This window comes from Cetorhinus maximus, chromosome 2 (genome assembly GCF_964194155.1).
Source record: "Cetorhinus maximus chromosome 2, sCetMax3.hap1.1, whole genome shotgun sequence".
Taxonomy (NCBI): domain Eukaryota; kingdom Metazoa; phylum Chordata; class Chondrichthyes; order Lamniformes; family Cetorhinidae; genus Cetorhinus; species Cetorhinus maximus.
Window position 1 is genome coordinate 104957080 of NC_135880.1, and position 26843 is coordinate 104983922.

The 26843-nt window shown below is 41.0% G+C and overlaps 1 protein-coding gene across 2 annotated transcripts; it reads left to right on the plus strand.

The window, feature by feature from the left end:
* The first annotated feature begins 413 nt into the window (after positions 1–413).
* Positions 414–16904, plus strand: LOC144696394 (putative gluconokinase). 2 transcript variants are annotated; one of them, XM_078567628.1, is made up of 5 exons: positions 414–703; positions 3936–3966; positions 12851–12937; positions 14820–14863; positions 16497–16904. In XM_078567628.1, exons 1-5 carry the CDS (start codon positions 414–416, stop codon positions 16843–16845), a joined length of 801 nt encoding a protein of 266 aa, XP_078423754.1. In that variant the 3' UTR covers positions 16846–16904. The 2 variants fall into 2 exon arrangements, with proteins under 2 accessions (XP_078423754.1, XP_078423765.1); XM_078567639.1 differs by lacking the exon at positions 414–703 and adding an exon at positions 1347–1450.
* The last annotated feature ends 9939 nt before the right edge of the window (positions 16905–26843 follow it).

Below are 26843 nucleotides of genomic sequence, written 5' to 3' on the forward strand. Positions count from 1 at the left end.
CCATCCCCTACAGGGCCAACTGTTACTTGTTGCATGATGTTCTTTCACACAATGCTACCCTAGTTTTGCTATTATTACATTTTGCTTTCTTACCTTTATGCCATTATAACTTTTTTTAGCACTAACCACTACCATTAATACTCCCTTTGTCCTTTAGTTCATGACATCTTTGTTAATTTCTCCTTTGTCCCCACCTATCACTGGCCTTCTATCCAGCTCCACCTGCCCCACCCCCCTTAAACAGTATAAATTTCATCACATTTCCATTTCTCTTCAGCTCTGTAGGGTCATACAGACTTGAAACATTAACTCTGTTTCACGCTCCGCATATGCTGCTAGACCTGCTGAGTTTTTTCAGCATTTCCTGTTTTTGTTTCAGATTTCCAGCATCTGCAGTATTTTGCTTTTAACTCATGTGGTTGTTATGCATCAACCAGAATGTGAATGCAAATTTATTGATTGAGCTGGGATTTAATATTCCCTGTAATGTAAAATATTGTTGGCATGCTGAAAAAATATACTTGTTGATAAAAGCTGTCAAAGTGCCGCTGAGAAATGCCTGCTCTCCCTGGCGAATTCAGCGAGAAGCTAAAACATGCACCTTGGAGCAGGAGATCTCGCGATATTTGTGTGTCGCCCAGCAGGCGGGCGGAGGGACCCGGGAGATGATCCTGATCCTGATGGGGGTCAGCGGCAGCGGAAAGTGAGTCCTCTCCCGTCCCCATTAGTCAATCTGCGGGCCCGGGCCGGCCTTGCACCAGCCACTGGGCCCCGGGCCGGCCTTGCATCAGCCACTGGGCCCCGGGTGGGCCTTGCATCAGCCACTGGGCCCCGGGTCGGCCTTGCACTAGCCACTGGGCCCCGGGCCGGCCTTGCACCAAACACTGGGCCCCGGGTGCACACCTTCACCGGGAAAGGGGTAGGGGGAAGGAGAGATGGGAGGGGCAGGAAGGAGGGGGAGTGCTGGGGCCAGTGGGGAGAGTGGGAGGTTGAGGTAGTTCAAGGGAGGGGGTGAAAGTGGGAATGGTGGGGGCCAGGGAGGGGGTAGAAGGGGATGGTGGACCAGGGAGGAGGGTTGTGGGGATAGGGAGGGGGGTTATCCCCAATTGGAAATGTGGGGAAGGTCAGGACAGGGATGAGTGATAGTGGTGAGAGGGATGAAATGGTGAGGGGTGGGTTGGGCAGCACCAGGGAGAGACAGGAGAGGCCTTGCAACTAATTGTCTTGGCATGGACACTTCTAAAACTGAAACAGAGAATGGTGGAAACGCAGCACATAAGGCAGGAGCTGCAGAGAGTGAGAACAAGTTAATGTCTCACATCAATGATCCCAAACTAGCTTCTGTTCTCCCCATAGATCCTGCTGGACCCCGGTATCATTGGGGATGTGGCTGACCTGCATCCAAATCACTATAGACACAACCGTTTACATTTCGAGTTTGTGGATACTGGTTAGAGTTAGACTTGGGGAATAGGACTGGTTAAAGTTAGAAACTTTATTTTCGTTATTACTGGATGCCCTCATTCAACACAACTGAATGGTTCAAAACTAGTCAGGTAGTGACCTTAGTGTGCCACCTTAGGGGACAACAGATAAAGCAGTCACCGTCTAGAGTGTGATTAAGAAAATGTATTGCATTCATTTTTTAATGGGATCTATATAAACATGATAGTGAACCGTGCCCAGATTTTTTTCACTTGGTGAAAGCCCAATTATGGAAAATGGCAGTGAGATTTGTTCCTGCTGAAATTGCACATGAGCTCCCAGTATCAGGATTGCTGCTTCCTGGGAGGTTACCACTGTGTTGTAGAAACTTGTGCACTACTGTAAGATTTAAAGGTCTGCAGCAACTTAAAATGACAGAAAACCAAAATCAGAAATCACTCGCAGTTCTTGAAAGGAAGATGTGTTATGGTTTAGAATGGATCAGAGATTTTCAAATTTACAGAGAAATATTTAAAGCCCCTACAAGATAACAGGAGCTAGTCATACCTTTCATGAACGCACTAAATGATACATGTTGATAACTTACCATCACTACACCTGTACCCTAATCCAGAGTTCTGTGTGGGAAAAAAATATATTAAATCAAACTCCATGTACCTTAAAAGTGAATTTGTCAAATTTTAAACAAACTAAAATAAAACTAGAATGCAATATGCAGGATAAAAAGAACATTATAAAAGAGGTTGTTATTATTTATGCCAGTTATGAAGTAAACCTGTATTGTTCACTTGTGCATGTAACTCACTTAAGACTAGATTTTTGGCACAGTAATTTGAATGGTTGGAGAGCTGGTTTTTAGTTTATTCAATGCCCTTTGTTAGTGACATTTTTAAAATATGAATAGTTTTTAGAAATTACACATCATGTAAGTCAAATCTCACAGGAGTGCTACAGTAAAAACTTATATTTATATAGTTCCTTTAACCAAATAAAACATCCCAAGGTGTTTCACAGGAGGACTATAAAAACAAAGTACTACAACAAGCATGTAAGGAGTTTTTAGGCCAGATGACCTAAAGCTTGTTCAAAGAAGATTTTTAAGGAGTCAAAGGAGGAAAGCAAGGTCGCAAGACAGAGATAATATTATAGAGCTTGGGGTCTAGGCAACTGAAGGCATAGCTACCAATGGTGGAGTGATTAAAAGTGAGGATGCACGAAAGGCCAGAATTAGAGGAGCGCAGATATCTTGGAGGGTTGTGGGGCTGGAGGAGATTACATAGATGGGCAGAGGTGAGGCAATGGAGAAATTTAAAAACAAGGATGAGAATGTTAAAATCAAGACATTGCTTGAACAAGAGCCAGTGTAGGTCAGCGGGGCTTATTTTTTGACAAACTTTCAGGCAACACTGCTTGTGCAGTGATTGGTGGGCATGTCTGCTGTAATGTTGGGTGCCTCAAAAAGCAGACTGTAAATTCTTAAAGTATGTTATGTTGGAAGTAAAATCATGACTTGGCTGATTTGGCTATTTCAAATCCAAAATACTTGCAGCACTCTAAGTTTGCAAATAAGTACAATATGGCATTATCTCCACAGCAGAGTTACAATAGCAAAGTGAATAATGATACCCTAATACTTTGTATAAAAGGCAGTTAGCTTGGATGCTTCATTTTTAAATAATTTGTTGTTGCAGCGCTTTGCAAGAAGGTGGTATACCACTTAAGTTTTCAGAACATGAGATTTGCATTTTTAAAAAAAAGCAGTAATAAACGAAACAGTACAAACGGACAAAAAACTACAAATGCTGAAAATCAAACAAACCTGGTCAGTCTAATTCTTCAATGTCATTTACATCAAAGGATAACAAATATGCTGAATGTCATAAAGGGAAGAAGTGAGTAGTCTATTACTTAATTAATCAAATGTACACAGTGACTGAATTCTTAAAGGAAATGTTTACATTGATGCAATTCCTTTCACTGCTCCACATTTTGGCATTATTTGTGGCTGATGGAAGTGCAAATTTTGCAGAGGTCTGGGATGGTGCATAGCGTGCGAGCATGGATGAGAAAAGTGACTCACACCTAACTGCAGTTTCAGAAAAAAATTTTGAATGAGTACTTTTGCTGCTTATTTTGTTTGAGAGGATTCCTTTTTTAATGCACAATGCATCAGCCATAGTGACTTTCCAGCTGGTCTACCCATTTTTTTTGTGGGGAAAAATCAGGCTTCATGTTTCCCATAACAAGGATCAGTTTGGCAACTCACCATCCTAGGTTGTATTGCAGTACATTGGTGTTTCAGTATATTGTGCGAATGCCTCACTCTTTGTTGAAAATTTTGTAATTTTAAAAATCCCTCTACGTTGTACAAATCACTTGTACGTTGACATTAAAAAAGTGTTATAAAGATTCAGTCAAATATACACTAACATACCTTTGATACCTTTGAACAATAGACTTACTTTATCATTATACTCTTTCTTTCCTAGGACCGCTGTGGGTTCATGTCTTGCAAATAAGGTACCTGTCTGACAATTATTAAGAAATAAGATAACATTTTTCATTCCATTTACTCTCAAAGCTTTTGCCTCAACTCAATTTTGACTTTTTTCAATGAGCAACTTTGTTAATCTTTGAGCAGTCTATTGCTGCAGAGAGAGAAGAAGTTGTAAGATTGGTCCAGCTCTGTACAAGTGAACATTCTATTGGTAAATCTCTGCAGTAATAAGAGTTTTGCAAAGCTGAAAAACCTATGTGAAGGACAGGGAATTATAGTATGGGATACCATCAACATTGAAATGAAATGATGCGGTAAATTAAAATTGAGTGATTAGGTTAGACGAAGCTTGGATTTAAAATGCTTGAGGATTATACTAAGAAGAGCACAAGGAATGTAATGGCTCCACAATTTTAAAAAGCTTGAAGGAATGAATGAGTACAAGATTGTAGTGAGTCTTGAAGGTGGAAGGCCCAAAGAATAAGTATTTGTAGCTTCTGAAGATGAAGAGCTGCATTAGCGATAGTCCAATTGCTAAAACGGTTTGAAGGCTAGAGCTACTAGATAACTCTTTCCTTATTATCCTGAGAAGTTGTTAAAAGACACTTTCTAGAAATGGGTGCAGAATTCAATGTCTTGTTCTTGTGGTTGAGGAGTGGTCCACAAAGATGGTGGCAGAACTGACGCAGATACATGTCTGAGGGGAAGGTGGCACAGGGATGCGAAATTTCCATTTGGTGGAATTCTGACATTTAGAAATGGAATCCTGCCTTTTTAATTTTCTTCTCTAACCTCCGCCTCCTCTTGGCTGCCACAACCTCTAATATGACCAAAGCTGAGAGGAGAGAGTCTCAAAGTCTGGAAAATCTCTGTCAATAATCTTTGCCAGGAGTAGGCTTGGGGGAGCACCACTCATTCCACTGGGAAGCCGCACTCTGCTGCAGGCTACTTGGTGGCGTTGTGGGTTTCAGCAGGCAGGGGGGCGAAGGAACAATGGAGCCCGATTCTCTTGAGTTTCACAGGCCAGGGCGGCGGGAGCAGCAAGTCTGGGTCTTGGCTGTGTTCATCAGAGGGGTTGGGAAGAGGGACTGCTGAGTAAGTGGGAGGAGAGGGGCTGGGGAGACAAGCTGCTGCTGTGAGTGTGGGGAGGGAGTTTGGTAATGGGTGGCTGTTAAGGATGGGTGGGTGGGGGGAGGGCTTCGGGGAGAGGAGCCTCTGTGTGTGTGTGTGTGTGTGTGTGTGTGTGAATGTGTTGGGGGAGGAGCTTTGGGAAGAGTGGCTGCTGAGTGAGAGAGGGGACTGAGGGGGAAGCGGTTGCTGAGTGAGTGTGTGTGTGGGGGAAGGGTGTTGGGAACAGGGTTTGTGTATGGTCGGGGGAGATGGGCTTCAGTGAGTTTTATGTCACTAGGAACCTGGAGAGCTTGGCTGAAACCTACATGAGTATAAAAAATAATATTTTTACAAAGTGCTTTAAAAACACCTTTTTATTATCTTTAATTATATTCTGAATGTTAACTATGCTCCTTTTAATGCTGTTTTGTTTTTGCTGGCATCTGGAGTCATGTTAATTTTTAAGAGTTTTATACTTTCATGAGATGTGGACGTCATTGGCGAAGCCAGCCTTCATTGTCCATCCCTAATTGCCCTTGAGAATGTGATGGAGAGTTAAAATGTGGTCACATTGGAAAATAGTTTGTGAAGCAGTGCCAAAGTCCTTTGCTTTGTTTCGAATGTACATAATCCAACAAGGTCATGTCCTGTAGTTAGTATGGACTTCATCCTATATTACATGTACTAACTGCATTGAATACTGAAATGCTGAGGTCACTTTGGTAATTTGATACAAATTCATTGGTTCACAGTCTCCATGATAATAGAAGGTAAACAAAGGGAAAAAAACTAATGTTCTAAACCACTTGCAGTCTAATAAGTTCACCTAGTTGAAGTGGCCTAGAAGCATTTGCACTTCACTACAGATCATAAAAAGTGCTATAATTACATGATTCCTTATCACAAAAAAAAATTCAGACCTTTTTGTCATTAGCCACACTCATCCCTGTTGCAATAAGCCAAACACAGGCTCCTAATTGTAAGTCGACCATTTTTTTTAAATTTGGAGGACGTTTCTGGGCACAGACCTGCTGCAGTTCCGCAACAGCTGGGCAGTAGGTTATCTCTTCCTTGCATCCCTGATTCCCAATATAAGGTCATGCTAGATGTTAGGACTGCCTTCTTGTTCTAATTTGTTTCATTACTTTAAATGCCAGAGTATACATGCAACATTGTAACAACCCCAGAATCAGGTCTTCAATGGGACATCGCACTACACGACCCAGTATGAGTAAATGCCTGTTTAATGAACTCATTTCAATGCGAGATTTCAGGCACATTACACCGCACAATCCAGCATGAGTGCAACATATTGTGATTCATTCACGACCCTTATGCTAATTCTACCTTTCACCTAGGTGCTCTCAATATCCACTCATCATTCGATTGCCATGGTTATATGGCCCACTTAAGCTCTTCCATAACCTTATTACTATAAATATAATGACCAGTTTAACACCTCCCAGAGCATTAAGCATGAGCTGTGGGGATATATTTGCCCTAGGCCTGCTTCACAGTACATCCTAAATTCAGCAGAAAGCTGTTTTAACTCATTGCATGAACTGTTTTAACTGATCCCACAAACAGCCCAGAACATCAGGGTGCTTAGGTAATGAGAATTGTTATACCTACATTAGGGAGCAGCTGGTGCTGGGGGTTGTGGGGGCTGGGTGACCGATTGAGTCCACGAAAATAAGGTGCAGTTCAAGCTTTGGCAGATGCAGTGTATTTCGGGTATCCAGTGTCAGGATAGAGGACCAGAAAAAATGACCCCAATGGGTCAAGTTACATCTTATGTGGTTCTATTGCCTCAATCCTGGACAAGGATAAAATATGGCAATAAAAACAATGTGAAACTCAAGTTAAACAATGAGAATTACTCCTTGTCTCGGTATTACTGTTGGATGCATTCAGGGTAAAGGCTACAATCCCTCAGATACAGGACAAATCAATTCTTGAACTTTTGTGCCCTTCTCTGTAGGAACTTTTAACATGAGTTTGATGTATGGATGAGGATATGCACTCATGGTGGGATTCACTGACTGATTATTTTAATGCATTGGAATAGTTTTTAATACACATTTTAATTAAAATTAGATCTCTGTGATAGGGTAATGTTCTTTTTTTTGTTATTCTTACTTTATATGTAATTTCTTAATAAACGAGCAATGTAACTTGTTTTGGAGAAATAAATGAGCAAAGTAACCTGTTCTGTGAGGTTCAAGTAAGTAAAAACACCTTTATTCAAGCATGCCCGGGATAGCACCTGATGAACCAAGGGAAACTTCTCAAAATGTTACAGTTTGCAACACGTTTTTGTAATTCATACTTCCCAGTATTACTGCTAGACCTTGTTGGCATTTGCTAATGCCTACAGTATCTTGATAATGGCCACGAATGGCTGGTTATTCAAACACATTCTTCACCTAGTGAGTTTCTTTGACCTACTCAGCGAGACAATACATAAAGAGCAGAACAAAAACAAAAATAAAAATACCTGGAAAAACTCAGCAGGTCTGACAGCATCTGCGGAGAGGAACACAGTCAATGTTTGGAGTCCGTATGACTCTTCAACAGAACTAAGGAAAAATAGAAAAGAGATGAAATATAAGCTGGTTTAAGGGGTGGTGGGACAGGTAGAGCTGGATAGAGGGCCAGTGATAGGTGGAGATTGCCAAAAGATGTCATAGACAAAAGGACAAAGAGGTGTTGATGGTGGTGATATTAGCTAAGAAATGTGCTAATAGTGTGAGTTTTAGTAAACACCTTGTCAATTCTAAAACACCAGGAGAGAAATGGAAAGCAATGATGGTGAACAGGGCAAAAGAGAGAGGTGGAAATCCTGTCGGAGAGAAGAGCAATACTTCTTCAAGGTTTTTTTGCTTCTCCTTGAAAAAGTATTGCTCTCCTCTCCGACAGGATTTCCGCCTCTCTCTTTTGCTCTGTTCACCTTCATTGCTTTCCATTTTTCTCCTGGTGTTTGACAAAGTGTTTACTAAAACTCGCACCATTAGCACATTTCTTAGCTAATATCACCACCATCAACACCTCTTTGTCCTTTTGTCTATGACATCTTTTGGAAATCTCCACCTATCACTGGCCCTCTATCCAGCTCTACCTGTCCCACCCCCCCTTAAACCAGCTTATATTTCACCTTTCTATTTTTCCTTAGTTCTGTTGAAGAGTCATACGGACTCGAAACGTTAACTGTGTTCCTCTCCGCAGATGCTGTCAGACCTGCTGAGTTTTCCAGGTATTTTTATTTTTGTTTTTGTTTTGGATTTCCAGCATCCACAGTTTTTTGCTTTTATAAAGAGATGTTATCTCCTCTTTGAGCTTAAGCCCCTCTGCCCTGTCTGGAATTGAATTCCCCTTATTGTTCACACAGGCTGTGAGCAGCAACTATTGTTCCTCACCAGAATGTCAAGTATCCCATCATGCTCCTTGAATCTGCTCTAAGGTTATTAATGTATATACTGTATATATATTTTAATACCCATCCTAACTGTCCCACTTCAATCCGAAATGAATTTTCGTATGGACAATAAAGTAAAATTGAAATTGAAAAAGAGAAAACTAAGATGGCACTGTATCTTGTATTTCAGTGTTGAAGAGTTAGATCAAGTGCTGCAAAATCCTTTACTGGATATATAACATACTGACATAAGCAGTTTTGGGTACATTTTGAAAATCTCTTAAACATTTATCTACCTTAGGTTTGTTAAAGTCCTCGGTTATTACCATTCCATCACTACTGCAGACCTTCCTAAATTGTGTACAAATCTCATCTTCTGTTTCTTTTCCACTATTTGAGGTCTCCAATGTGCTCTAACTATCATAACAGCTCTGCTCATTGGGTGATTTAACCTAGTCTGGACATTGTCATAGCATCACTGTCGGTGAACAAGTACTATGGCTCTAGTCGTGTCCTTATTTCATAAGGCCATCCTTCCACCCTATTTCTCTTACTTTCTATTGGTGATAATTTTATAGAAAGAAATATTTAATTCCCAGATTTTTCTCCAGTACATTAGAGATTTACAACTCAGGGTGATATTCAACTCATTGCATCTTTGCTGGCTTTCCACTAGAGCAGTCCAAAACTAATTCCACTTACCCACTCTCTTCCATAGATTTCCCTTAAAAGTATTGGTCTCCAACTCAACCATTATCTGTGGAACAGCATTCCATGCTCCAACAAACCTCTGTGTAAAGAAGTTTCTCCTAACATCACTCCTCACTCTCTTGATAACAATTTTAAGTTAATGAGTTCTCATCACTAACTTCCCAATCAGAGAAAATGTTCACTCCTAGCTGAAGTTAAGTTTCATTAATAATGTACCTCCATTCCAATTAGTATTGCTAGTTCCCGATTGATTTCTAATGATTCTCGCATTTGCATATAAACACTGCAATCCTGCCCCATTTGTACATTTAAGTTCCTTGTTTTTCATTCTCTTCCAGCTGTATGTGTCTCTCCATCGTCACTGGGCTATTTTACACTTTTTTATCTGTTTGTTATACTCATTCTTAACCCCTAAACTTATTCCTCACCCCATCCCTATATTCTGAGGTCTGCTCTTTCCCCTTCCTTCATTAGGAATCATCCTCCTATGACTCCAGTTTCTCTGTACAGATATTGGTACCAGTCCTGTGATTCTCGTCTCAATGCGCTAGAAATCTGAAACATTCCCTGCAATAGCATTTTCAGTAGCATTCCCTTCAATAATCTGCTTCTCCTTAATCAACTAAGGTCCTTAAGCTTGTTTTTCACATTATTCCTGTTAATTTGTCTTAATTTAAATAATAAAACAATTTACTGAAATTTAATGTAGAATGTACGGAATTTTAATTGGTATATGCTTAAAAACTGATGCTTCCTTAAAATAACACTACAATTTTCCATGAATTATGTAAGCTTTTAAATGATATGTAATACAAGCAGCTGCTTCTTTCCATAAAGATTTTGTATGAAGTTATAACAGGTAGTCAGTATTGATCAGTTGCAGTGAATTTCTTGGACTCAGGTTATATGGAGCAAAAAAATATGGGTGCGATTGTCATGTTGTATTGGCCAGTACCCACTAGAGGCAATGTGGGATGTGTTCAAATATGATTACAATGTGACAGACCATCAGTCATTGGTGCAAATTGCAGCAAGTGAAGTCAATGCCCTGCAAGGTGGATCTTCAAACACTAAAGAGACTAAACTTTTAAACTGTTTGGCCTGTTGGGATCATAGAACATTAAAATTTTCTGGGTTAGTCCTAGTTTTTTAATTATTTACAATGAGCTCATGATCCTTATTGGCCTGGTGCTTGGAGCTTGCCAAAAGTGGGGGTGGTGGTATTGATAGTTGTTAATGAAAGAGTGGGGAGAAGTTGCATATGTCAGCAACTCGTGAAAGATTGCTGCTAAACTTTAAAGGGTGTGGTTACTTAAAAGTAAATAGCTACAGATAGGAGGGAGAATAATGCTTCAGGCTTTTCAAAATATGCCTAAAAAAAAAGTCACTGGCTAAAACTAGTGACTGCCAAAGTAAATGTAGAGACAGGAAATTGAGTCCTGTGTAAATGCTGTTGTGCAAGGTAGGGCCGAGGGCTCTCTGTCAGCCCAGAGACAGGTGCAGCACGCCTGACAAATGTAAAAAAATTACTGTGAACATTGCAAAATAAAAACACAAAGCCTTACTCTTCCAATTCTCTGATTTCACTCGCACCCCATTGCTTTTTCATAACTAGTGCAGTATTCTAAGTCCTCTGTTGATTCAGAGCATCTTATCTGTGATATTCACTTTGCTCTGAAGATTAAATAAGTTGAGGAGAGTCTGTGGCTGTGCAGATTATACGTGATGGCTGGGCTTTTATGTTCTGTGCTTGATAACTTGCTGTCTTCCTGCCCATTAAAATGAATGGGGAAAATCATGGACAGGTGAGCGCAGAAGTGGATGTGCCAGAAAAAACTTGCTTCACTAAGTAAATTATTTTCTTGCTCTTTACCACACATTGTATATTATGCTACATGAACCATACAAACGCAGAAGCTGCTTGTGTATTAAAAGTGAATAATAACCATAATACTGATACAGCACCTTTGACATTGCAAGCATCATGAAGTACTTCACAGAAAAAGGGAATGAATACAAAGTAAGTTAAGAAAAAGTGATTGAAGGTGTAATTCAATTGGAATCCTTTGAGGAGCTATTGAAAGTGGAAATGGATGTAGTAAGATAGATTTAAGAAGAAGGTTCCAGAATGCCAGGTCATAACAGCTGTAAGGATAGGAATAGGAGGGGTGGGGAGCTGTTGTAAGTAGGCCAAATCCGGAAGGATGGAAGGTGCAAGCTAAGGTGTTGGGCAGGAGGAGGTTGCAAAGGTAAGACAAGTGAGGAGATGCCAACATGGAGAAGGATTTTGAAATCATTGAGATAGGAATACAGAGTTGGATAGAGGCAGAGGGGCTGATAAATGGGACTTGGAATAGAATGTAGACAGCAAAATTTTGGACTAATTGGAATTTATAAAAGGTGAACTTCTGGAGTTTGGCAAGGAAAACATTGGAGGAAGAGGCTGTATATAGGTGATAACAGCAAGAAAGTTTAAGCGGCGGTGGGTTGAAGCAAGCAGAAATGGGTAATGTTAGTGGTGGAAATATCTGATCACTGTGATAATTAAGATATGAGGCTTGAAACTCAGCTGAAAGCCACAGAGGATAAACTAAGGCTGCAGAATTTCTGGTAGGCATCAAACAGCATGCCTCTGTTCTTGACATGTTAGGTTGGAGAAAGTTCAGGCAAACATCCATGACAGCACAACTGCAGTCATGAATTTGAAGGCACTGCCAAAGTAAGAGCTGGATGATATTAACATATATATGGCAGCTGATCTTTTGCTTTCAAAGATATCCCCAAATACAAACATGAGCATAATTAATTTGGGTGGAGTATTAGCTCTTAATATTTTTGTCCCCTTACCCATGGCATGCATCTGCTAGTCCTGTGCAGATATGTTATTGGGAGGTATTCCCTTCAGTTTTCCCTCCCTGTGGAAAAGCACCTGTTGTCCCGTTCACACTTCTGCACATTGAGACAAGATATCCTTTTCCCAATCCAGGATACTTTTTCTTTTTATTTGCTATGTCTTCTCTTCTGTTTTGCAGCATTTCTTCCACTGCTTCTATATCCAGCAGATCATGTATTGGGTTGTTTCCATAATGAACACTTTTTTTTAATGTGAACAGGTTGTTAGCCTAACCTGACTAATGTGTACTCAAAGTAAATTCATCACCTGCATGGCCTTCTGAAAATGAAAGTGCACATAACAGTTGCACTTCAATTTGCATTTTGGCAACATTTATAGACTGATATCAATATACCAACAGGCTAAACAGATAACTTCACACCCCCAATCAAGTGTTTCACTAGAATTTCTGATTAATAGAAAAATCAAGCATCTATTCAGATTCTACAATAATTTGGTTACCATATTTGCATATTCAAAGTCAGAACATTAACTACAATGCAAAAAGTGGGCGCTCACATGCAGTTCCCAAATTCAAATTCCAGTTTTGAAACCAAAATCATTATTTCTCTTGAATGTTGAGTTTTACTGATCTCTACAAGTTACGTGACAGGGAATAAACAAGTCCAGTTGACTTCTCTACCACCGCTACGGTTAGATGAAGTGGAATCTTGACAGCGTTCATGGAAAGATCTATAACTGGACTATCCTATCTTGCAATAGATAAAATAAAATTAATAACAATGAGTGTCCTGAAGTTTTTTTAAAATTTTAATAGTTGGGATGGAAATTCTATGATGCCGACGACTACCATTCTAAAGAAAACAAAGAAAAAATGGTTAAAGGAATACCACTGGATGATCAGGTATATTCATTTTAACTACCCTTATCCAATCACTATTTTACACTGTTAGAAATACTGCAGTTAGCACGGTTATGTTTTTAACTTGACAAAATGAAAAGGTATTCATAAATGTGTGTATATAATATATATGTAGTTTATTTCCTATATTTTGTCAAAAGGTTTCCCAAGAAGCTGCACTAATAAGAGTCACTGCCCTTTTTTGGATGGGATTTTAATTTGGCTGCAGGTCCTTCCTGTTTACTTTTTTCCAGCTTTTAAGTTTAAGATTTGAAAGTAAGAGTGCAAACTCAGTGCACAACTCAGTTCAATGTTGATACATTTTGATTCCACATGTTGTCTTCTCAAATGAGTAAGAGATTCCGGTCTGTACTATAGTGAAATTCTAAGTGCATTTATCAAAACAAAAACGTATTGTTACGCACAGGACACAGAATGGCCCTGATCTTGACTGGGGCAGGTTTGGAGAACATTTTGGGAGATGATTAACAGGCTTGAGCCTTGTTGGACAGGGCACCTCCAGAGGATGCCGAAGGCCAAGAGTAGCTGGGACCCTGAAGTTGGGTCAGTGTTCGGGTTGAAATTGTGGTGATCTCTGATTCCGAGGATGGGTGGCAAACTTGAGAGTAGGGGGAATGGTCTGATGGTAGATCGGGAAGCAGGCAAACTTGCTAATTAAGTGAAAGGAAGTGCTCCTGTTCCTCTTGGACCACAAGCACTTGCATCTTCCAGAAAGCAGTCCTTACCTTCCTTTCTCTGCCAGAGTTCCTGAGGCCTGAAAAACCTGGCTGGCCAGGAATAAACTGTGACATGTAGCCTCATTCTAATACTTAAGTGCCCAGTCCACCTACTGCAAGTAGGTTGGTTGCCTATAGCCTGTGCTGCCTCTGCTAGAACCAGAAATGGGAAGATTTGGGTCAGGTTTGAGATTTTTAGGATTTTCACATCTCACCCCACCCACACCTAACCCCAAAAATTTCCTAACATCCAGTATAAACTTGCAGTGGAAATTGTAAATCAAGGGAAATCTTGTGTGTGTTTGATATTGTTGTTTAACCTTATTTAAAGCATTGGTTTTCAAACAGTTTTCTGCTGGTGGAATCTCTGTGCTAGTATTGCTATAACCCTAGAGACCCCAGTCAATACCGGCATTACTAAGGAAGCCTCTCCTAACTGTGGAAAGGCAGTGTTAGTTATGCAAAGAAACTTAGTGTCATCATTTAAGAAAATGATTTGATTATACAATAAAAATAATTTTGTTAGTAAATTAGTACACAAATCTGTTAATTGAACCCTGACATCCGTTCATGGAGATAGTCGCGTTTGGGGACCCCAATTTAAATGTCATGATTTAGAATAACTTTGCTTGGTGAAACAGAATTGGGAATAATGTTTCACTGACTTATCTAATGTGTGAGATATAAAAGCTTTATTGCAGTGAAATATTAGAATGTGCACCTTGTGCAGAATTAATAATTAATGTAAACTGCTGGAGCCGATAAGGAAATGTAACGAGGCTTCTTTTATTTATAAGTCTTTTCTTGAGTGGTGCCATAATTGTGGCACAGTGCTGAGGTGCACCTCGGTTTTCAAAATCTCAGCTGACTGTCAGAGGACGACAGTGTGAGTGGTAGGAAAATTTCAAGAATGAATTGACTTGGGAGGCCTCTGTGCACCTTCCAGCAGCCGATTATAGTGACATTATAGGAGGCCCATGTCACCTGATCATTATTCCATTTTGAACTTGGGCACACTACATGGAAACTTAAGGAGAGAAAATAATATTTTTAGAAAGGAGTAGGTTGGAGAAATAAAGGAAGATTATATATAGAAGACTTCTACTCTCCTTCCAGTTTCATAAGACATCTGTTTTTGTTGCTCATAGGACAGAATCCCCTGGTTGTGCACTTTGCAAGAAATAATAATGAGGTAAACTGAAATTAAATGCATCTTTTATCAATCAACATGATAGACTTTTATCAACTGTAGTGATGGAACTAAAGCAAACATTACTAAAAATAATACAATTTCAGCTTATGCATCAGATCAGATGTGCAATATCAAGTAATAATATTGGCTTTAGTCTGATAAAACCAAGTAATGAACAGACTTAAACAAATCACAATGACCAAATTTCGGTGAATCACAAGCAGCTGTTTAATAAGTGCATTTGAGTTTCCATGCAGTTGGAATCAACTGATTCAAAATTGTTTTCAATCTCAAATTTCTGACATTGATACATTGGAATTAACAAAATGTTTCAAAGAATTCCATTATTCAGTACAGGTTTAGAAAATGCAATTGATAATTATAATGGTACTTGAATCCACACATTTTGAAACTTTTCCACACCACAGCCCCGAATTACATGGGATTGGATTTTCAGATAGGAAAACAGAAAATAAGGGTTTCCTGAGCGACCTGCAGAAGTTAATTGCAGGGCATCTTATAAATTTTCCTGACTTGTTTCCACCCAACAGTTAACCAGATAGCAGGCTAACATAAAAATATAAAATTCTGGAAATACACAGCAGGTCAGGCTGCATCTGTGGAGAGAGAAAAACAGTATTAATGTTTCAGGTCAATAACCCTACATTGGAATTAGGAAAAGATAGAAATATAATAAGTTGTAAGCAAGTGGTGGGGGGGGAGCAGGTGTGGTGGTGAGGGTGGAAAAAGAACAAAGGCGAGATTACATGATAAAAGAGTTGGTGGTGCTGAGCCAAAGGGAGCAATAATGGGATAAGTTTAAAAAAAAACAAAAAGATGTCTCTAGAGGAGGTGTGAATGGCAGAATAAACAGTTGTCTAAAAGTAAAAACAGGAGAAAATAGAGTAAAAATCTGCAAAGAAGAAGAAAACAAAATGAGATTAGAGATTACTATTTAAACTGTTGAACTCAACGTTTAGTCCGGAAGGCTGTCGAGTGCCTAATTGAAAGATGAGGTGCTGTTCCTTGAATTTACATTGAGCTTTGTTGGAACACCTCAGGAGGCCAAGGACATAGAGGTCAGCATGAAAATAAGGTGGAGAATTAAAATGACAGGTGACCAGAAGCTCGTGGTCATGCGTGCAGGCTGAATGGAGATGTTCCGCAAAGTGGTTGTTCGATTTGCATTTGGTCTCCTCAATGTAGAGCAGACCATATTGTGAGCAGCCATCATTGCTATCTTCTTCTGCTTCCTTCTTCTGATTTTGGTCACAAAACCTCCATCCTCTTGCCAGCTGCTTTACTTGTTTGCCATATAACTTGATGGTTGCTTAATTCACATGGCTTTTGGCCAATTTCAACTTATTTTTACACTACATTTAACCCAAATTTTGGAACTGAATTTTTGGCGCAAATTTAGTTATTGGATTTGGTGTTAAATCTGATCAGAAACTTACTATAATTTTGGTACTGATATACAATAATTCTGTAATGCATGGTAAAGCCTGAGCAAATATAGACTTTAGTGAAAAATCTCCCACACATTTACAAATAATTCTAAAGTTATTTGTGATTTATACTACCTTGTTCCTAATGATGAACGTAACTGTTTTAATTTTTTTGTTAACCACAGGGAAAAATCATTTGGAGTAAATATGATCCTTGCGTGCTCTTCTCTGAAGAGAATCTATCGGAGACTCCTGACTGGTGTGCAGAGTACTGTCAACACAGATTCAAAACAGAATCAGGAACAATCACAACTTGGCTGCAACAAGGAAATCTTGTTTGTGTATCTTCATGGCTCCACAGAATTGATTACCAAGAGGCTGGAGAGTAGAAAAGGACATTACATGTCACCTTCTTTGTTACAGTCTCAGTTTGACACTCTGGAACCACCAGAGGGGACTGATAATTTCATTGATATTAGTATTGAGAAAAGCATTCCAGAGATAGTGGCTGAGATTGAGAAAAATCTGGGTTAGAATCTTTGATTTTTAACAGGGCATCAGAAATAAATTACTGCAAACTACTGGTGGGAAAATATGTTCTATGTCAGTAATTTGTTGTTAGATAGCACAAGCATATCTGGAAAAAAAACAGTGGAATTAAAAAGCATTTTTCATTGATAAAACCTCAATGACAAAATGGCAACACAGAGCATTCATCGAGTAGTCCAATATGCTACCAAAATTATAATAGTAGTTTATAAATTAAATACATATAAATACAATAGAATTGGTTGTGTCTGGCTATGACAGCAGTATTTCTATATTTATTTTTAAAATCGTCTCTTTTTCCTTCAACAGGACAATAAATGGCATGGTTTTAAGATTTACTGTATAAATGTTCAGACCTAATTTATCCAGCTATATGCAGAAGTGACTCTGGTTTGCAAATCATTAGATTAATCAGAGACAAGCTCAATATATAATTTTTTGTAAATAAAAGCAAACAAAAGTAGCATCAATAGGCATATAATAAAATGAACCTGTAGAAAAAAAAATCACTGCAGTCAAATCTGATATAAAAGCAAAAAACTGCGGATGCTGGAAATCCAAAACAAAAACAAAAATACCTGGAAAAACTCAGCAGGTCTGGCAGCATCTGCGGAGAGGAACACAGTTAACGTTTCGAGTCCGAATGACCCTTCAACAGAACTAAGTAAAAAGAGAAGAGAGGTGAAATATAAGCTGGTTTAAGGGGGGGGGGTGGGGGGTGGGACAAGTAGAGCTGGATAGAGGGCCAGTGATAGGTGGAGATAACCAAAAGATAAGGAATGTGCTAATTAAGGGTAGAAAGCAAGACAAGCAAGGTACAGATAGCCCTGGTGGGGTGGGGTGAAGGAATCAAAAAAGGCTAAAAGGTAGAGATAAAACAATGGATGGAAATACGTTAAAAAATAATGGAAATAGGTAGGAAAAGAAAAATCTATATAAATTATTGGAAAAAAAGTGGGGGGGGATGGGGATGAAGGAGAGAGTTCATGATCTAAAATTGTTGAACTCAATATTCAGTCCGGAAGGCTGTAAAATGCCTAGTCGGAAGATGAGGTGCTGTTCCTCCAGTTTGCGTTGAGCTTCAGTGGAACAGTGCAGCAGGTCAAGGACAGACATGTGGGCGTGAGAGCAGGGTGGAGTGTTGAAATGGCAAGCGACAGGGAGGTGTGGGTAATGCTTGCGGACAGACCGAAGGTGTTCTGCAAAGTGGTCACCCAGTCTGCGTTTGGTCTCTCAGGGCCCTCAACCGTGTCCGGCCCATCTCACGCGCATCCGCCCTCACACCTTCCTCTCCCAGAAACATGATAGGGTCCCCCTTGTCCTCACTTATCACCCCACCAGCCTCCACATTCAAAGGCCATTTCCGCCAACTCCAGCATGATGCCACCACCAAACACATCTTACCTTCACCCCCCAGGCGGCATTCCGCAGGGATCGTTCCCTCCAGGACACCCTGGTCCACTCCTCCTTCACCCCCTACACCTCAACCCCCTCCCACAGCACCTTCCCATGCAACCGCAGAAGGTGCAACACCTGCCCCTTTACTTCCCCTCTCCTCACCGTCCAAGGGCCCAAACACTCCTTTCAAGAGAAGCAGCATTTCACTTGCACTTCCCTAAGTCTAGCCTTAGTCTATTGCATTCGTTGCTCCCATGCGGTTTCCTCTACATTGGAGAGACCAGACGCAATATTGATTTCAGACCCCATGAAGTCTCAGTATCGGGTCAAACATGGGCAGACCTTCTACTGTCCTCCCTCAACTGATGAATCAGTACTCCTCCATGTTGAACACCACTTGGGGGTAGTAAGGGCACAGAATGTACTCTGGCTGGGGTTACATCAATATTCATCACCAAAAGTGGCTTAGTAGTGCCACTACTGACCAAACAGCAGGATTCTGAAGGACATAGCTGCTAGACTGGACCTGTGGGAGGTGGTGAGGGAACCAACAAGAGGGAAAAATCTACTTGACTTCACCCTCATGTTACAATCCCAGCTGATTTTTATACTGAACAAATCAGGTCCCAGAGTGAAACCTGGGTTGATAGCTCCTAACTTTTTTTGTTTAGAAACTATGGAGGAAAGTTACTGAACAAATTCACAGGAGTCTGCTGCTGAACTTTTATCAAAAAATAAACCATTATTAATCAAGAAAAATTAACAACATTGCACCAAGTGAAAAGATTGTAAAGATCTCAATACAAACACAAGGAGACGCTTCAAATTCACACTATTCCTTTACCCCAGCAATATCTTTACAGACACATAAACCAGTGAAGAGTTACCTCTAGCTTGACACAATGGCTTCTCACTTAGGACTTGCACAGTTACAAACAGTTCTCTTCCAGGGGATTCCTGGGCATTTACTTGATGCTTCTCCCCCAACTCATATCTCTTCCAGAGACACCCAAAAACCACAATCTAAACTCTGTTTCTTCAACTGCAGAACAAACAAATGAGTCCCCTAAACTCAGTCTTCCAGTAGCACATCTGCTAAGCTGAATACTGAGTCAACTACTGTCCCCAATTACCTTGTAATCTTTCTTACTCAGAGAGCTTAAAATTCCTGCCCTTCTGAGACTGAACCCTTTTTCCTGTCTTGTTTCTGTCTGTGTCACTTGACCACTGTTGCTAGGCAACAGTAAAATTTTTCTCCAGAATCACTAAACTTTTAACCCATCTCTTTAATTTCAGGGGTTAGAAACCCTCACCCAAAAGACCTGATCTTTTAGCCAGGAAATTACCCAAACTCCCAAGCACCAATACTCACAAACAACCTAAGTGAAACTGAAACCATTTGACCTTTTTAACACACAAATATATATTTAAATTTAACTTAAAATTATACATTGTTCATAACACTCACCAATCTACCGGTCATAGATGCATCTCTCCATGACAGTATTGTAGTAGTGACCACTGGACAGTCCTTGTGGAGACAAAGTCCCTTCTTCACACTGAAGACACCTACCATTGTGTTTTGTGGAATTGGCACCATGCTAAATGGGAGATTCAGAATAGATCTAGCAGTTCAAACTGGGCATCCATGAGGCACTGTGGATCATCAGCAGTCACAGAATTGTATTCCACCACAATCTGTAAACTCGTGGCTCAGCATTTCCCCCACTCTAACATAACCATCAAGCCAGTATATCAACTCTATTTCAATGAGGAATGCAGGAAAGCGTGCCAACCCAGTGAAGCCAAAATACAGGACTACTTGACCAGGTAAGTCCTATCCACAAAAAGCAAGACAAATCCAATCTGGCCAGTTATCACCTCATCAGTCTACTCCTGATCATCAAAGTGATAGAAGGTGTTGTCAATAGCACTATCAGGTGGTACTCACACAGCAATTACCTGCTCACACTTGCTAAGTTTGGGTTCCGCCAGGGCCACTCAACTCCTGACCTCATTATACCCTTTGTCCAAACAAGGACAAAAGAGATGAATTCAAGGACAAAAGAGATTAATTCAAGGAGGTGAGATGAGAGTGACTGTCCTTAACATCAAGTTAGCATTTGACCGAGTGTGGCATCAAGGAACCCCAGCAAAATTAAAGTCATTGGGAATCAGGGGGATGCCCTTCACTGGCTGGAGTCATACCCAGCAGAAAGGAACATGGTTGTGGTTATTGGAGGCCAATTATCTCAGTCTCAGGACATTCACAGGATCACAGACATTGCTGCAGGAGATCCTCAGGGTAGTGTCCTAGGGACAACCATGTTCAGCTGCTTCATCAATTACCTTCCTTATAACATAAGGCCAGAAGTGGGGATATCTGCTGATGATTGCAGTATTCAGTACCATTCACAACTCCTTAGATAGTGAAGTGTCCATGTTCAAATGCAGCAAAACCTGAACAACATTCATGCTTGGGCTGATAAGTGGCAAGTAACATTGATGCCACAGAAGAAGTGGGTGATCATCATCTGCAACAAGGCAAAATCTAACCATCCCCCCTTTATATTCAATGCATTCCTATTGCTGAATCCTTCAACATCAACATCCCAGGGGTTACCATTGACCAGAAAATTAACTGGACCAGCCATATCAACACGGGCTACAAGAGCAGGTCAGAGATTGGGAATTCTGTGGCAAGGAATTCGCCTGCTGATTCCCCAAAGCTTGTTCACCATTTACAAGGCACAAGTCAGAGGCGTGATGGAATAGTCTTCGCTTACCTGGACATGTGCAGCTCCAATAACACCCAAGAAGCTCAATCCCCTACAAAGCAGCCCAAATGATTGGCACTCCCTCCACTACTGGCACAAGTGATAGCAGTATGTACCACCTACAAGATGCGCTACAGCAACTCACCAAGCCTCCTTTGACAGCACCTTCCAAACCCGTGACCTCCACCATCTAGAAGGACAAGGGCAGCAGGCGCATGGGAACACCACCACCTGAAAGTTCCCTTCCAAGTCACGCACCATCCTGACATGGAATTATATTGCTGTCCCTTCACTGTCACTGGGCCATAAACCTGGAACTCGATTTCTAATAGCACTATGTGTGTACCTACACCAAATGGCCTGCAGTGGTTCAAGAAACTGGCTCACCTCCATCTTCTCAAGGGCAATCAGAGATGGAAAGCAAATGTTGGCCTTTCCAGCACACATCCCCTGAAAGAATAAGGAAAAAATCCCATTTATCCAAGAGCTTAAGCACAAGTTGGCAGAACCAAGGATCGAGGACCCCCAGACTTCCACAGGGTGCTAATAAAACAGTGCAACATTCTAGCACAGAACACTAAGCAGGCAAAAGTGTCTAATCTACCCAGTGTCTGAACTAAGCTACTGAGAAATCTACACCAGAATTTCTGTTTATCCACTACAGAGAAAGTACAGCAGGGTATATGGACACGAATCGGTAAACGAAAATTCCTCGTTGAATAAATTTAATTTTATGTTTGAAAACTGACTACAACTACCATCGACCACTGCTTGTGTTTATACAAGTGGACCTTGACACAAAGCTAGCACTGATGCCAGCAATGTGAGCACTGGTTAATAAGGTTACCCAGCAAGTGGAAAACCTGAGCTAAGTTTCCTCCTGGAAGTCTCCTGCCAGGACTGAGTTCAGGATAGAGCAATTGCTTTGGGAGTCTGGTGTATGGCATATGTGTGGCATGTCCCACCCAATGGAGCTGGGTTTGAGTGATTAGCGCCTTGCGGTGGGCATTTTGGCTAGGGAGAGGACGCTGCTATTGGACTGCCTTTCTTGCCACTGGATTCATAGGTTAGGATGGCCACTAATGGAGTTCAAAAATACCAGACACCAATTCTAAACAGGGGTTGGAAGCCGGCTAGTCACGTGAATGATGTAAGCCCAGGTAATCCAAATATTTTTGAAAATATAAATCCAACCACCAACTATGAGCCAGGGTGCTTGGAGTATTATGGATCCACCTAGCTCAAACATGTCATTTTGGAGACATAAAAATAAAAACAAAAAACTGCGGATGCTGGAAATGCAAAACAAAAACAGAAATACCTGGAAAATCTCAGTTGGTCTGGCAGCATTGGCGGAGAAGAACAAAGTTGACGTTTCGAGTCCTCATGACCCTTCAACAGAACTCTGTTGAAGGGTCATGAGGACTCGAAATATCAACTTTGTTCTTCTCCGCCGATGCTGCCAGACCTGCTGAGTTTTTCCAGGTATTTCTGTTTTCATTTTGGAGACATGTTGACCTGAAAATAACCTCACCTACATCCCTTCAACTTCACCACTTATTGCACATTTAGCTCCTGCAGCGACGGCAGCTCAGCCGCAGCCATTTCCCACTGCCCAGCTTCCCTTGCACTTCCAATGGACACAAAGCAGCGGCGGCACCCAAGGCCCAAACCGCCGGCAGAAGGTCACAGCACACCATATCTAGATTAAGCAGTTGATGATGACAGTCATGTGAGGGGTTTAAGCAAATGGATGTGTCTACTATGAAGCCTACTCTCCAGTTATTGTAAGCTAGAACCTGCTTTCCTTTCTACCCCTTCCCCTTTTGCCATAATGTACTTCACGGTTTCACTACGGATTCTGTGCATGGTCCAAAGAGAAAAAGCTCTTCTACTTCATACTTGAGAATTCTGATCCAGGAGGTATTATTTGGATTCGCCTTCCCCACCACAAGTTTAACCTGCACTGGGACTTTGTCACTGAGAAAGGATAATTAAATGGCAGTGGCTAATTGCCAGGAGTTGTGGAGATTAAAACAAAATCTATAACAAAAATAAATACTGGTGCACCATTGGCCAGAATATGGAAACGTAGGTTGCATCAGAACTAGAAATAGTAGGCTTGTCCATCTGACATTTCTGCACGATTGAGCTATCAGAATTAGCTTGCTTAGTGTAGGCTGAAGGAATCACCACCCCATTGAGCCAGATATGAAAATCTAACCCAACATTAGGGTCTCATCTTATTTCTTCTTAGGCAGTCCCTCAGGATTGAGGGTGACTTGCTTCCACTCTGGTTCACTAGGTTCTGAGGTGGCTGATAACCCAATATGTGATCTGCAGACTCTGCCACATGTAGAGAGTCAGGTAGAAGAGTTGTTTGGAGGTTTGGACGCTCTGTCTGAAGCCTTAGCTTCGCCTCTACGTGTTCCCGATGATGTCTCATTGGGTTTGATGCCTTCAGGAATGAACTTCCTAAGTTTTGATCAGTCTCAAGCCAGGGACTTGCATGAGTCGGTGGGGATGTTTGACCTCTTCAGCGATGCTTTGAAGGCATCCCTAAAGCATTCCTGCTGTCCTCCTGGCAGTCTCTGCCAGGACTGAGTTCAGAATAAAGAAGTTGCTTTAGAAGTCTGAAGTATGGTTTGTGAGCAGCATGTCCCACCCAGTGGAGCTGGTTTTGAGTGATTAGCGCATTGCGCTGGGTATTTTGGCTAGGGAGAGGACACTGCTACTGGACTGCCTTTCTTGCCACTGGATTCGTAGGTTAGGATGGCCACTGATGGAGCTCAAAATTACCAGACACCAATTCTAAACGGGGGTTGGAAGCCGGCTAGTCATGAAAGCCCGAGTAACCCAAGTTTTTAAAAAATATAAATCCAACTACCAACTAATCATAAAAAAATGCCTCCTTTAACATTTTGGAAGATTGACGTAGTGGGGTTTAGATCAGTCAGTGAGTATTTTCATTTTGTGGGTTGTAGGGGCCCGGGGGGTGGGGGGGGGTTGATTTTGTGGGCTCAAAAAAACTGTACCTTCCTATGTACTCCCTGCCAGGGAGGCGATGGCGTAGTCACCGAACTAGTAATCCAGAGGCCCAGGCTAATGGTTTGGGGACACTGGTTCCAATCCCGCCACAGCTGGTGGATATAAATTCAGTTAATAAATCTGGAATTAAGAAGTTAGTTCTGCGTAATAGTGACCAAGAAACTATTACTGATTGTCGTTAACTGCATCTGGTTCACTTATGTCCTTTAGGAAAGGAAATCTGCCATTCTTACCTGGTCTAGCCTGCATTTGACTCCAGACTCACAGCAATGTGATTGACTCTTAAATGCCCTAGGAAGCCACTCAGTTGTATCAAACTGCTACGAAATCTACAAAGAGGAATGAAATTGAATGGACCAACTTGCATCAACCTAGGCACTGGAAACGACAACAGCAACCCCATCCCTGTTGACCCTGCAAAGTCCTCCATACTGACATCTGGAGGCTTGTGTCAAAATTGGGAGAACTGTCCCATAGACTGATCAAGAAACGGCCTGACATAATTATACTCAAGGGATCATACATTATAACGTCCCAGATACCACCATCACCATCGCTGGGTATACCCTGTCCCACTGACAGAACAGACCCACCAGAGGTGGCAGCATAGTGGTATACTCTGGACTGCATGAATTTCTTGGCATCAGGTCAAACATGGACAAGGAAACCTCCTTTGGTTACCACCTACCACCCTTTCTCAGTTTATGAATCAGTGCTCCTTCATGTTGAACATCACCCAGAGGATGGCTAGGGCACGGGATGCGCTCTGGGTGGGGAGACTTCAATGCCCATCACCAAGAGTGGCATCACTTGGACTCAGCCAGCTTGGTCAGTAAAGGACATAGCTACTAGACTGGGTCTGTGGCAGATGGTGAGGGAACCAAGAGGGAAAGACCTACTTGACCTCATCCTCACCAATCTGTTCACAATAGTATCAGTAGGAGTGACCACCGCATGGTCCTCATGGAGATGAAGTCCTGCCTTCCATTGAGGACATTAACAGTGAATTGACAAATTAACAGCGCAAATAGATGTAAACGGATATGATTGTGATTACGGAGACATGGCTGAGGGTGATCAAGGCTGGGAACTGAATATTTAAGAGTACTCGATACTTAGGAAGGACAGGCAAAAAGGAAAAGGAGGTGGTGTGGCATCGTTAGTTAAGGATGAAATCAGTACAATAGTGAGAGAGGATATTGGCTCAGAAAATCTAGATGTAGAATCTATCTGGGTGGAGCTAAGAAGCAACAAGGGGTGGAAAAAATTAGTGGGAGTTGTCTATAGGCCTTCAAACAGTAGTGATAAGGTAGGGGACGGCATTAAACAGGAAATTAGAGATGCATGTAACAAGGGTGCTACAGTAATCATGGGTGACTTTAATCTACATATAGACTGGACAAACCAAATTAGCAATAATACTGTGGTGGATGAATTCCTGGAGTGTATACCAGCAGGTTTTTTAGACCAGTACATCAAGGAGCCGACTAGGGAACAGGCTATCCTAAATTCGGTATTGTGCAATGAAAAGGGGTTAATTAACAATCTTATTGTGCAGGGTCTTTTAGGGAACAGTGACCATAACATGATAGAAAGCTTCATTAAGATGGAAAGTGAGGTAGTCTGATCTGAAGCTAGGGTCCTAAATCTAAACAAAGGAAACTATGAAGGTATGAAGCATGAGTTGGCTAAGATAGATTGGGGAACATCATTAAAATGCATAACAGTGGATAGGCAATCACTAATATCTAAGGAATGAATGTATGCATTGCAACAACTATACATTCCTTTCTGGTACAAAAACAACAGGAAAAGCAGCCCAACCATGGCTAACAAAAAAATTAAGGATAGTATTAGATCCAAAAAGGAGCCATATAAAGTTGCTAGAAAAAGTAGCAAGCCTGAGGATAGGGAGCAGTTTAGAATTCAGCAAAGGAGGGCCAAGAGATTGATTAAGAGGGGAAATTAGAATATGAGAGTAAACTTGCAAGGAACATAAAAGCGGATTGCAAAAGCTTCTATAAAAAGAAAAAGATTAGTGAAGACAAATGTAGGTCCCTTACAGTCCAAAACAGGCGAATTTATAATAGAGAACAAGGAAATGGTAGAGCAATTAAGCCACTACTCTTGTTCTGTCTTCACAAAGGAAGACACAGATAACTTCCCAGAAATGCTAGGGAACCAAGGGGAGAGTGAGAACTTGCTGACTTTGCCTAATTCCATTGATATTTTCTAAGTGTCCTGTTATCACATCCTTTATAATAGACTCTAGCATTTCCGCTACTACTGATGTTAGGCTAACCGGTCTGTAATTTGCTGTTTTCTCCCTCCTTTCTTTTTTAAATAGTGGGATTACATTTGCCTCCCTCCAATCTGCTGGGATTGTTCCAGAATCTACAGAATTTTGGAAGATGACAACCAAGGGGAGATTGAGAAGGAGGAATTGAAGGAAATTAGTATTACTAAAACAATAGTACTGGAAAAATTAATGGGACTGAAAGTCGATAAATCCCCAGGGCCTGATAATCTACATCCCAGGGTACTAAAGGAGGTGGTCATGGAAATAGTGAATGTGCTGGTTGTCATAAAGGTTGTGATAACAGGACACTTAGAAAATATCAACGGGGTTAGACAAAGTCAACATGGATTCATGAAAGGGAAAGTGTGTTTGACAAACCTACTGGAGTTTTTTTTGAGGACATAACTAGCAGAATAGATTACGGAGAACCAGTGGATGTAGTGTATTTGGATCTTCAGAAT